Source organism: Cavia porcellus, unplaced genomic scaffold, assembly GCF_034190915.1.
Source record: "Cavia porcellus strain 051 isolate PalLab524CR breed Dunkin Hartley unplaced genomic scaffold, mCavPor4.1 scaffold_9, whole genome shotgun sequence".
Classification (NCBI taxonomy): domain Eukaryota; kingdom Metazoa; phylum Chordata; class Mammalia; order Rodentia; family Caviidae; genus Cavia; species Cavia porcellus.
The window spans coordinates 73,031,605-73,045,377 of NW_026947492.1; the positions used below are offsets into that span (position 1 = coordinate 73,031,605).

The 13,773-nt window shown below is 37.9% G+C and overlaps 1 protein-coding gene across 1 annotated transcript; it reads right to left on the reverse strand.

Moving 5' to 3' along the window:
* Window positions 1–488: 488 nt before the first annotated feature.
* Window positions 489–1,433, reverse strand: LOC134477582 (olfactory receptor 10A3). Its single transcript, XM_063255684.1, has one exon. The coding sequence runs from the start codon at window positions 1,431–1,433 to the stop codon at window positions 489–491; it is 945 nt and encodes a 314-aa protein (XP_063111754.1).
* Window positions 1,434–13,773: the final 12,340 nt, after the last annotated feature.

Below are 13,773 nucleotides of genomic sequence, written 5' to 3' on the forward strand. Positions count from 1 at the left end.
GAGCCTCCTTAAAATTGAAAGTGGGAGTCATTTTTAATATCTTTTGTTTGTTATTAGCACTTCAGATATTATGCTAAATAAAACTCAAATTTTCTTAACATGCACTAATAAAAAGAAAATTGACAAATTTGAATTTTCCTTGGCTCATCAAAGCCACTTTCTTAAAGCTATTCTGCACAAACTAAAATGTCAGTAATTATGAATATGTAATTTTTTAATTTTAGTAATACCTACCTACTCTGGAGAATGAAACAGTGGCAAGTGCTGCTAAAATTAACATATTTTAGAGAATATTATTTAAAATATCAGCAAATATGAATCTATGAAAAAGGAAACTAACATATAAAGATGATACTGATAAATAGTCAAACATGGAGAACTGAGCAACTTGAGCATACCTAACCCAAGATATGTTAGTTTCATCATTAATTAAATTTAAATAGAGTTCAGACAGGCAAGCAATAAATAATACATGGCTTCTCAACAAGTCAGATTGTGTAAAAAAGGACTTTCCTCCGCCATAACTGGATCAAAGCCCTTTTCATCTCATTGTTGCGCAAACTGTAGATAAGTGGGTTCAGCAGAGATGTAAGCAATGTGTAAGCCAGTGACATCAGTTTCTTGGTCTCCAGTAAGTAGCTGGCTTTCGGTTGTAAGTAAGTCAAGCTGGCTGTGCCATAGAAGAGGGTGACAGAGGTGAGATGAGAGGCACAGGTGGAAAAGGCCTTTTGCCTCCCAGTAGTGGATGGCATCTTCAAGATGGCAAGGAGAATTTGAATGTAAGACAAGAGAATCAACAAGAAAGGAACCATGACAATCAAAATGGTGCCTGTGAAAGCATAGATTTCAAACAAGAACGTGTCTGCACATACGAGCTCCAGCACTGGAGGAGTCTCACAAAAGATATGATTGATCTCATTGGGGCCACAAAAAGGAAAACTAAATACCCATGTTGTCTGTACAGTAGCCACCATAATCCCTGAGATCCAGGAGAATAATACGAACTTCACAAGAACACTTTTGCTCATAATGGTTGGGTAGCTCAGAGGGTGGCATATTGCAGCAAATCGGTCATAAGCCATTGCCCCCAGGAGGAAACATTCCGTCCCACCAAAAAGAAGAATGAAATACATCTGTGCAAAACAGCCAACAAAAGAAATTGTTGTTTCCTTGGTGGACAGGACCACTAGCATTTCAGGCATGATGGCTGCACTGAAACTCACTTCCACCACAGATAAGTTCTGCAGGAAGTGGTACATGGGGATGTGGAGGCTCTGGTCCAGGAAGATGACTGCTATGATGATGGCATTTCCCATGAGGGTCACCAGGTAAATGACCAAGAAAACCCCAAAGAGCTGCTCCTGGAGCTCAGGAAAGTTGGAAAAGCCCAAGAGGATGAATTCAGTCACACAGCTTTGATTTTGCTTTCTCATTTCAGTAGTGTAGCCCTAGGTGTTCTTATTGACATAGTATATGAAGAACGACATCACAGTCCAACACTTCTTGATAGAAGATGTAACACGTGCTCATTTTAACCAAACTTCAATTTTGAAGAACAGTCAATAACACTTTTTAGTGAATCTTTAAAATACAAACAAAAAAGTGAAGTATTTTAATTCGGAAATCTTATTTTTAGTATACAAAATAATAGCCCATCTCTGGCAAGTTTCCTTCGGTGTTGCAAAAAATTAAGCCCATTTTTATAACATTTCACAAACATTGTGTTATTCAAAATCCATTATCTGTTACATTGATGTATCCAGCTCTGCCTTCTTTTTAGTCATGTATATAAATTTTGCAATAGTTTCAAATTTTACAAATATCAAAAGTATAGAAGAATAAAAATAACATTTCAAAATTTAAACATTACCAAAGTTCAAAACACATTTATATTATTTTAACATGAAAAATAAAAAATATTTTCCAAAATAGATGCAAGAACATTCGAAAGGAGTTGAATTATAGATCTACTTATCACAGATGAGCATAAGTAAACTGGCTTTAAGTATGTCGCTTTCTGCTCAGGCTAGACCTGACTAATTATATTGAAACTTGTCAGGAGTTCAAGAGAACATGGCGGACAGACAACAGCAGCTACTGAACGCTCTCTAAAGGCTCGGCTCAGAGGCCAGAAATGATGCGGACTAAGGAGATACGAACCAGTAGAGATATGCTCTGCTGACTCAGGAACGAACTGGGCTGAGAGAATCCAACTTGGAATACAGTCCTGGCACTAAAATAGGAACAGAAAAATCTCGGTGTGGAGGCTCAACTCCGCGCCATTGGAAACCGCGGTTTGGATTTCCCGCCGCCGCGGTTTGGATTTCCCGCCCCGCCCGGCGGCCGGCTGCCTCCATAGCGGCTCAGCAAGAAGAGACGCGACCGCCGAGCTCTGGGAACGGGAGTTTGCGAACGGAGTCGGAAACACGACGGACAGGGAGGAAGGCTGACTGGTGGCGAGGTGAGCGAGGAACTGACTCCCTACCACAGTTTGACTCCAGCGGAGGTTTTTTCTGGGCTCGGGCAGTCCTGTAAGAGCAGGGAGCGGTGGCAACTGCAGCCGCACATTTCCCTCTCGGACGGGATTGGTGAAAGGTGCCTGGCCGGAGTGACGCTGCTGGCGGACCCCCTAGGCTGGCCTAGCCCAGATCCCAGAGCCTGACGGTGGCCCGGAGGAGCGACCGACTCCCGCGTAGGCTGCCTCCTCCGCAACTCCCTGGTGCGCAGCGGTGGGCGGGAACACCTAGCCAGCGCAATTTGATCAGGCTGTGGCTGACAGGCAGGGAAGCCGGGCCTCCTGTGTAAGATTGCATTTTATAAGGAACAGAAAATATGGGGAAGGGAAGCAACAAAAAAGGCTCCCCGGCCCCCAATCCTGAGAATCAGGCAATAGTGGACACTGCACCAATATACATTAAGCGCCATTTAGAGAGCCTCATAGACCAATTCAGGAATGAAGTTATCAATGACCTGAAGCTAGAAGTATGCAGAATAGTTAGAGAAATGCTAAGCACCACCCAGGAAAAAGCAGATGGTGGAATGGAAGAACAGGAAAAGAGGGGAGAATTGCTTGATGGAGAAAACAGAGAAAGCATTGAGTATGTGAAGCAGGTGCAAAGGGACTATCAAGAAATTAAGAAGTCTACCCAAGACTGGCATAACAGCTTGAAAGAAACTAAGGACAGACTATCTGAATTGGAGGGCAGACTTGAAACATGGGAGAATGAAATGAAAAACTTCTTAAAAATAACAAAGAAACACACAGCAATAATACAAAGACAAGAAGATGATAAGAGGAGCCATAACTTAAGGATTAAGAACATAAAAGAAGAAGTAGGGACACAAACAAGTGAACTACAAAAGCTACTCACAGAAATAATCCAGGAGAATTTTCCTAATTTAGCAAAAGGTAAAGATACTCAAATGTATGAGGCATACAGGACCCCAGCTACCTACAACCCTAACAGAGAAACACCCAGGCATATAATAATAAAAATTCCAGAAATTCAATACAAGAACAGAATATTAAAAGCTGTAAGAGACAAGAAACAGATCACTTACAAGGGAATACCCATCAGAATTACAGCAGATTTCTCTTCACAAACCATCAAATCACGAAGAGCATGGGGAGAAATAATTCAAGCTTTGAAAGATAATAATCTCCAGCCAAGATTGAGATATCCTGCACAACTGTCCCTGGAAATTGATGGAAAAACGAGGTGCTTCCAGGATAAAGAGGAACTGGGGGAATTTGCAACCACCAATTCAACCCTACAGAAAGTATTGCAGGATATTCTAAAAAAAGAAAAATACAAAGAACCCAGAAATAGGGGCGGGGAGGCCACAACGAATGGAGCAGAGAACAAAATGAAGAAGACAAACTGACAGCTACTGACAGAAAAAGAGCTCAACAGAAATGAGACAGAGAAGATTGGATGATAGGAACAGCTTTTTTTGGAGAAAATGACATCTTAATAGGTAATGCTGATTTAGTACCATCTTGGTTTGAAGTCTCATCTAGCGTTTGTTTTTCTGTCTCCAATAGTCTAAACAGGTTGTATCTTATTGGATTTTGTTATGTACGATAGTATAAGAAAAAACCTTTTAAAGACAAGGAGATTATACAGAGACCATTGTTCATTTTCTGTTAGTCGATTCTAAATACTCTATAATGCTGTCATTCTCTTAAATGGATTTACATTGTGTTGATATACTTAATGCTACAGTATATGAAGTTGTACTCAAGGACTTCAGGGAGGGAGTCAATATGGTAACTATTTTTGGGTCAGGATTATCTGGTGGTGAAACACTATTCTGCTTAAATGGTTATGTTTTGATCTGCCCTGTTTCGCTGTTATGCCCTCTTTTTTCTCAATCTCCACTCCATTATTTACTTTTTTATTTTTATCCATTTAATTAAAGGGAAAAATATAGCAGGATATAATATAGTAACCCACTTTGACTTTCTATTATCTCGATTTGAAGCCCTGTATTACTCTCACCATCTTGTTTTTGACTGAGGTTCCTCTATTCTGTTTTGCTGGATAGTATCAGGTTCGAAAGTTTAGGCATCAGCTGAGAAGATAATGAGATTCATTATAACGCCCATTCTCGTTGACTTTTATCTACTTTTGAAGACCTACAATATCTCCAATGTTTTGGTTTTGTCGGTTTTATTCTTTACGGTTTTGTTCAATTGTAGTACAACTAATAACATAGGCAATTCTATTAGAAATAGCGGGAGGCATTATGGTAACCATTGTTGATCACTTTGTATTATGTTTTTATATTATCTATTATGTCCACCCTTTTGACTTGACCGATTCTGTTCTGTTATGTCACATTTGGTTTTACTCTCTTCCAAAAAAAGCAATAAGAACTGTGGGAGCAATGAAACCCAAAATGTGTAATAGTCACTGTACAAAAGAGAGGAAAAGAAAGTGCTCTAAACTATATAACTGCATGTATATTTAAATGTATAAGATAGAAAATAATATCACAGAGTTTTATTGGATCATTGAACAGAACTGTTTGCAGTACCATTGTTGGAATGTCCACTCTACAAGCTTTAATTTAGTGACTTGAACAATTATTTCTAAGATGGCAATATGTAATCCATTAACTAGTGATTTCCTACTGCGCATTTTTTATTCTGTAAATCTGTATAACTTGTACCCCTTCACTGTTTTTTTTTTCTTTCTTTTCTTTTCTCCTTAAATAAAAAAAAAAAGAAGAAACTTGTCTCAGTGGAAAACTTGAAAAGAGTCAATTCTTCATCACATATCTTTGTGATCATAAAATAGCTATAGAAAATAACTTTGTATATAAATACTATTTAGAGTCATTCCAATTCTGTGGTTTAATTTGTCTTTTTGGAAGATAAATGGGTAGAGACAGACTAACTCCTAGATGAAGATTAAATCAGTGTTCACTCAGAGATCCTCACTCCACTCGGATACCAGCAGGCCACTCCTGGCTTGCGCAGAGCCAGACCCAGGCCTCTCTCTGAGTCAGTGTGGAGTATTTTTTTTGAAGTGGGAAGTTGGGTTTTTGTTTTCTTTTATTTTGTTTATGTTAATTCTGATGGCATGAGCAGCTATTTGAAAGACAGCAAGACATGTTATGGAAGCCATTATGTATTTACTACTGGCTTGTTTTGATGTCCTTTACTGCATTCATTGTTTTGTTTTTATTGTTTCTATTCTATTCTGTTCTGTTCGATTTTTAATATGCCTGAAGGTGGTGTCTGCAGCCATTTTGAAAATAACAAAGGAAGGCATTGTGCTAACTATTTTTGATTTCATATAGTTTGAAAGCCCTGTATCACTTATTCTGGTTTATTTTGATTGATTTTATTCTGTTTTATTTTCCTTGGGTATTTCCTCTTAAATAAAATAAAATAAAAAATCACTGTTCACGCAAAGAAAACACTGAGTAGCTACCACGAGGAGACTCTGCAACCTTAAAGATAAATTTCAGCCATAATCTCTATAGTAAAGTCTTTCCCAACCACTACACTACGTATAATAGCAGACTCTACCTACTACCCAGCCCTCTAGCTCCCATCTCCTGGCTTGTTTTTGCCACAGCCCTTATCACTGGTTTAAGTAATACAAATATATTTGGGTTTTTATGCCTAGTGTCTAACTCCCCCTAGTGTGTAACTCCAGGAGGATAAGAACTTTGTTCTCTTCATTGTGTTTTGGGTGCCCAGAACATAAGTAGATAATGCACTACTTGTTAAATCAATATTAAATAAATGGATGGAGAAATAATTGTTGAGATTAGGAAAGCCCAAACTTTACTCACACTGAAAGGATTCAATGTCTAAAGGAAAACTAAACCAAAGACAAAATGATAGAGAAAGTTTACATTTAACACCAGGCTTCTTAGAAGCTTCCCACCCTGGTAGGATTAGACGCACCCCTGATCTGGGAGCCATTGTCACTGCCACCTCCTCCAGGATGATTTTCCTGCCTCTTCCAACACTCAGGTTCCCTATCTGCTTACCTGGGAGCAGAACACTATTCCTGAATCATATCTTTGGGTTCTGAGTGTTTCTCTGAATCATTGAGCAAAACTACAGGCTTTAGGGCCTCCACTACCTGGACAGAGGAAGGATGGAATAGTACGGGGTGGACACTTAGGGGCACACATGATGCCTGAGTCTTTGAGCCAACCAGTGTCACACAAAGCTGACCTCCTAGTCCAACTGACTTTGAGAGCCCTCTCGGGATAAAGCACTTCATTCTTCCTGCTGTCATCAAACCAACTTTCTCGGTCCTCAGTGTCCTCCTCACTGTCAGCACCCACACATACTTAGAATCTCAAATCCTTCTGGACTCAATACTCCATCCCCACTGACACTACCTCAGTTCACTGCTTCTATTCAATTCCCTCTCCAGCCTTCCTCCCTCATTAAATGAAACCCTAACTAGGCTTCCATGTTTTTTATCTTTTCCCCCATCTGTACCTCAGCTCTCCATCCAAATAATCTTATCAGCACCAGCAAGATACTTCCGATCTTCCCTGATCCATACAATAAAATGCCCACTTGTCACTTTGAGGTTGAAGGGAAACTGGAGTGGTAACAATTGTTTTAGAAATTATTTCAGAATGCAGAGTGAGGATAAATAACCATTATCACAAAATATCATGAATGGAAAGGCCATCAGGTGGACAAGAAAGGCATAGAGGAAGCGGGTGACCCAAGTAGAAGGTGTTTTATGACACTTAGTACTGGAGTAGAGGTCTACTGATCTTTGGATGAGGCTTTAAAAGCCAGAAGAATTACAGTATGGGACATGAGGAAGTCAGAGGACAGAGGCTATAACTAGCTGAAGATATGAACTGTCTTGAATTCAGATCATTAGGACATTGAGTGGTGAGTTGATTTACTGAGTCTGATCATGATGATTTATTAAAACCAAATGTCTGGTATGTTACTTGAACTAATTTATTTTGGATGTCAAAAAAAATCTCCTAAAATGAGTAAGATAGACTCTGAAGGAAAAAAGTTTAAGTACTTCCAACAGACAAAATTAAATATTTCCAACAGACAAAATGGTATGTGCAGTTTTCAAAGCATGATACCAAGTTTGTAAAATAAGAAGTCTTAGAGCATCTGCACTGGAAAATAAACAAATATTTAGAGGGCTGCTATAGGGAAGAGTTATGGAACCAATCTAAACTGTAACATTCATGAGTGTTTTGGTTTTTTGATTTTTGAGTGTTTTTGTACCAAGCATCAAACTCATGACCTCATGCTTGCCAGGCAGGTGTTGTGCCACTCAGCTCTATCACCAGGCCATGAGTGCTTTTTTAAAAAACTGAAACTGAATACTCCATCTTTTCCCATTAACATTAAACGACCTAGTGCTAATTTAGCTAATTCAGTGGCATGCTCTTTTCTGGCTCTAGCACTACATTTCTAATTACATTGAGCAAATAACTCCCTCCTCTGGGTTTCATGATTCCACATTATTGACCTTGCTTCTGACCCTCTCACCCCACTCCCTCAGTTACATAGATCTATAAATTAATGGTTCGTACAAGCTACTCTATAACTATCATCCAAACTTTTATGTGACTATGAAAGGGAGAGGAATTTGAGTTACTCACCTGAGCACTGAGTTATCCTTTGATGAGTACCTCCAATTAACACAAAACCTATAAATGACAAAACCACTAGAAGATACCTAAGAAGAATCTTTAGCTCTATAGCTATTGACTGTGCCTGATTTTCATCCCATTTAACCAAGATGTTTTACCTGTTTAGTTTCAAACAAAAAAACACTATCATAAATATTACTAGGTGACTGACTGCACTGATTTTATAATATTGTAGAACATTGAATTGTATGCCCAGAAGAAACCTCCTCTGGAGAAGCTATGCTCCATGAAAACAAGGAAATTTGACTGCACAACTCAGAATGTCACTCTTCCAGGTTTCCACAGGGAATAATAAGCATCTATTTACACAAGAGACTCAATTCCACCATTACCTGTCCTATTGAGAAAATAAAAGCAGAGACCGAATGAATGTCCACAAATAGGCCCAGCGGGGAAAAGCAGCAAAGCATGCAAGTGTGTGCATGGAAGGTATCAACATCTAGACAGACAATCTATTTGGGGCTGCACAATTTGTGCAATGGTAGGAAATGTAGACCCAAGTTACTTTGTAGAACACCGAAGTATCTTCACCAAAACATTTTGTGTTTTCTGGTCACAGCATGGGAATGGACTAATATGGGGAGAAAATTTTGGGAAGAAAAAAGTCTTTTTGATAATTTCCATAGACAGTGCTTTTAAAATATATTTTAATAGTGCACATTAATTTTATAAAATATTGGGTTTCAATGTATAATTTTCATACATATATACATATAACATACTTTGATTATATCCATCTCATTACCCTTCCATTTATTCCCTTCTCTTGTCTAATAATTGTCTCTCTTGTACTTCCCTACCTTCGTATTTTTCCAGATTCTTCATATTACTAAAAATACATAATATTTGTCTATTAGAGTCTGTCCTATTTTGTTAACATAAAGGCAACTAGATCCACCCATTTTTTCTGCAAATGACATGATTTCTTTTTGACTGAGGAATATTCCTTTCTGTACATATACCATATTTTTTATTCATTCATCAACTGATAGACAATAGGTTGGTTTTACACCTCAACTACTGTGAATAGTGCTGCAGTAAACATACATACACAGATATAGCTGACTTTGACTCCTCAGCATATATAACAAGGACTACTATAGATAGATCATAGCTGGTAGTTCCAGTTTTAGCTTTTTGAGGAATTCTATACTGATTCCATAATGGCAGTCCTACTTTATATTTCCACTGATACTCTAGAAGGATCACCTTTTCGCCTAATTCCTCACTAAAATTTATTTGCATTCTCACTGGCATGAGATAGAATCTCAATGTAGTTTTGGTTTGCATTTCCCAATGGCTGAAGATGTTGAGTATTTTTTCATATACAATTGTACTTCTTCTTTTGAGAAGTATCTGTTTGAGTCACCAGCCCATTTATTGACTGGGCTATTATATTCTTCATACTATTTTTTGAGTTGCGTATATATTCTGAATATTAATCCTCTATCAAAGGACTAACAGGGGAAGATTAACTCTCATTTTGCAGTTGGTTCTTTGAACTATTGATTGTTTCTCTGTTGTGTCAGTGCATTTCAATTTGATATGATTAATTTGCTGACACTTGTTATTGTTTCCTGTGTGATCAGAGTTCTTTTCAGAGAGTCTTTGCCTCTACTACAGCTTCAAATGTTTTACTTATGCAGTGTTTTATTCTAGGAGTTTGAAAGTTTCCATTCTTATGCTTAGATATTTAATGCATATGAATTTGTTTTTATATAGGGTAAGAGAGAAGGATCTAGTTTGAAACTTGCTATAAAATCTTCTATTTATGAATAACAGATTTGTTAAAGAGGGTGCCTTTTTTCCAACAAGTTTTTGGATCCTTGGTCAAGAACCAGATGGAGGTATTTATGTGACTTTGTTTCTGTGTTCTCTACTTTCTTCCAATGGTTTATGTGCATATTTTTATGCTAGCATTTTTTTTAATTTTTGAGACAGGGTCTCATTATGTAGTTCAGTCTAGGCTTGAATTCACTGTATTGCATAGGGAGGTCTTGAACTTGTGCTGATTCTCCTGCCTCACCTCCCAGGTGCTGAGATTATAGGTATGAACCACCATACCTGGCTTGCACTAGTACTTTTTAAAATACAGCTTTTCATTATATTTTGCAATTGCATATTGTGATGTTGTTATGGCTTGTATCTAGGAATCTCCTCCAGCCTCATAGGATCATATGTAGAGCTTTTGAGAGTGACTCGGTCATGGGTGTTTTATATTGGATTAGTCCACTAATTGAGTTAGTGCACCAATTAATAGGCTTGAAGAATACATAGAATTAAAAAAAGGAAAGGAAGGCTCCCTACCTCCTAGCTGCCGCACTGTAAAATGTTTTCCTCTGCCATGTTCTCCTGCCACTGGTCAACCGGTCAACCATGGACTGAAACCTCCTCAAAGTATCACCTAAAATAAACCTTTCCTCCTTTAATTTGTGGGTGTCAGGTATTTTTATTGAACAACTAGAAAGAAACTCAGACAGATACTGTCTTGGTTGCCTTTCTCTTGTTTCTGGGACAAAATACCCAACATCCAAAATGAAGGAAGGAAAGGTTTGTTTAGCTCACTGTTTGTGGAGGTTTCAGTCCATAATCAACTGACTGCAAGGCAGGGTGGCACATGGCACAGGGGCAACCCTTCAAGGCAGCAGCCAGAGCAAAAGTTGGGGAAAGAGCAAGCCCCTTTTCCTCCCTTATAGTGTATGCAAGCCACTCCTCACTCCAGAGGGCAGATGTAGCACTCACAAAATCTCTGTGCCCTTCTCTTTCACAAGATGAGTATATTTACAAAGAAAAGATGCTGGCTCCCTGCTGAGTCTCTTAGTTAAACTTCTAAACTTCTCAATTTGACACAATATATTAACCATAACAATGTATTAACCATAACCGTAACAGGCCTACAGCATAAATCTGTGCAGGATTGCTTTAGCTAGTCTGGGACTTTGTTTCCGTGTGAAATTTAGAATGTTTTCTCTAGTTTGATAAACAAGGTACTTGGAATTTTGTTGGGGATTCACTGAATCTGTGGCTTACATTTGGGAATACAGCCATTTACCAATATTAATTCTACAGTGAAAAAGGAGATTGGATATGAGAGCAGAAAATGGAAAAATAGTCATTGTTCTTGGTTAGGAAAAACCAACATAGTGAAAATGGTCATACTTCCAAAATTATTATACAGATTTAATGCAAACCTGATCAAAATACCAATAGCATATCTCACAGAATTAGAGAAAGCAATAATAAAATTCATTTGAAAACAAAAAATTCTAGAATAGCAAAAACAATTCTGGGTAACAAAAGCAAGGCCAGAGGCATCACAATCCCTGTCTTGCAGTTATATTACAAGGCCGGGACTTAGTTTAGTTGTGTAAGTGTATGCCTAGCAAGCATGAGATCATGAGTTTGATCCCTGGTATATTAAAAAAAGAAAATAAAATCAGGAAATTATATTAGAAAGTTACTATGATAAAAACAGCATGGTAGTAAAAAAAAAAAAACAGACCTGAAGACCAATAAAACAGATTAGAAGATGCAGAAATAACTCCACACATACTCAGCCACCTTATCTTTGACCTAGCAGTTAAACACCTTCATTAGAAGAAAGACGGCCTCTTTAATAAATGATGCTGGAAAACTGTCTTTCTACATGCCAAAGATTAAAAATAGACCCAAATCTTTCACCATGCACTAAACTAAAAGTGAAATGGGTCAAAGATCTAAATATTAAAACAGAAACACTAAATGTGCAAGCACAGAGAATCAGTGGATGTTCCAGGTAATTTTCTCATTGCTGAGACAAAATGCCTGACACCTAATGTTAAAGGAGGAAAGGTTCATTTCGCTCAGAGTTTGTGAGGTTTCATTCCAAAATCTACAGGCTTCAAGGCAGGGTGGCACATGGCAGAGGGGCAACAATTCATAGCAGTGGAAGACAACAAAAGCAACACGGGAAAAACCAACCTCTTTCTATCCCTGTATGTAATCTGCCAGGATTAGGATATCGTCAGTCCAATCAGTGGACTGATCCAGAATCACTCATCCTTAATGCTAGCATTGCAGCACCAATCAATCACACACTCAGCCAGCTCCAAAAAACTATCACCACATAAGGCTTTTGGGGGACATTTAGACACAAAGCACAACAGTAGAACTCTTAAAGACAAAATCCTGATCACGAAGGAAGTATCATAAAGAATCAACCATGGGGATCTCATTTTATTAAAAATCTTATGCATGGCAAAAGAAACCACCAACAAAAAAAAAAACAACCTGCAGAGTAGGAAAAGCTTTTGCCAGGTGTTCCTCGGACAAAGAACTAATATCTAGAATGTATAAAGAACTCAAAAAATCAGACCCTCCACCCCAAATTTAAACATCCACCCCAAAAATGGGGATTTGAAATTAATAAACACTTCTTAGACGAAGAATTAGAAAGGACAAATAAATACACAAAAAAAATGCTTAACATCACTGGTCATTCAAGAGATGCAAATTAAAACACTGAGATTCAATCCCATTCAATAAAGAATAGTTATTGTCAAGAAGTCAGCCAATAAGAAATGCTAAAGGGGCTTTAGGGAAAAAAGGAACCCTTCTCCACTGTTAGTGGGAGTGTAGACTGCTGTAATCATTGTAGAAACTAGTTTTCTCAAAAAGCCTAAAATTGGGGGCGGGATTTAGCTCAGTGGCATAAGCAGCTGCCTTGCAAGCAGGCAGTCATGAGTTCGATCCCTAGTACTGATAAAAAGGAAAAAGACAAAAAAAAAGCCTAAAACTATCAGGGTATAGTGATACACACTCTCCAGCATTCAAGAGACTGAGGCAGGAGGATCATCATGAGTTTGAGGCCAGCTTGGACTACATAGTGAGATACTATCTGAAAAGAGAGACAGAGACAGACAGACAGACAGAGACAGACAGACAGACAGAAAACTAAAATGAAACATTCCATTCAACCCAGCTATTCCCCTTCTTGGTATCTTCCCAAAAGAATTAAAAAGAATCCACAGCAATATATGCACAACCACATTGATAGTGGCACAGTTTGTAATAGCTTAATCTTGTAAATAGCCCAATGCCCATCAACTGATGAATGCATAAAGCAGATATGATTTTTTTTCTGCAATGGAATACTACTCTGTCATTAAAATGATAAACTTGAGACATCTCTAGCTGAATGGCTATACCTTGAGGCCATACTGTTAGGTGAAATAAATCAGACATGTCTGTTTCAATACCTCGTTTCTCTGGTGTGAGAAACCAAAAGAGTAAATGAAGACCAAAATGTATATTATTTATTGGGAAATGAGAACAGAATATTCAAATGAAAAAGGGCACTAAAGAGCAGGAGAGGGGAAGAGAAATAATGGGCAAGAAAAAAGGTAGAAGGAAAAAAATGAAAAAAAAGTTTTTGCAAGTAAGCAGAGGAAAGGGCTTGAATGGAAAAGAAGGGAATAGAAAAAAAGCAACCAATATATGTCATGTACAGGTACAAATTCCATACACACACACACACACACACACACATATATATGTATATATATATTTTTTTTAAATCAATAAAATAAAAAATTTATTCTGTCTATCCAAAAACATTGGGAA

What these genes read in the sequence shown, in the direction of transcription:
- LOC134477582 (XM_063255684.1), bottom strand. Translation starts at nt 1,433, where the DNA reads ATGAGAAAGCAAAATCAAAGCTGTGTGACTGAATTCATCCTCTTGGGC.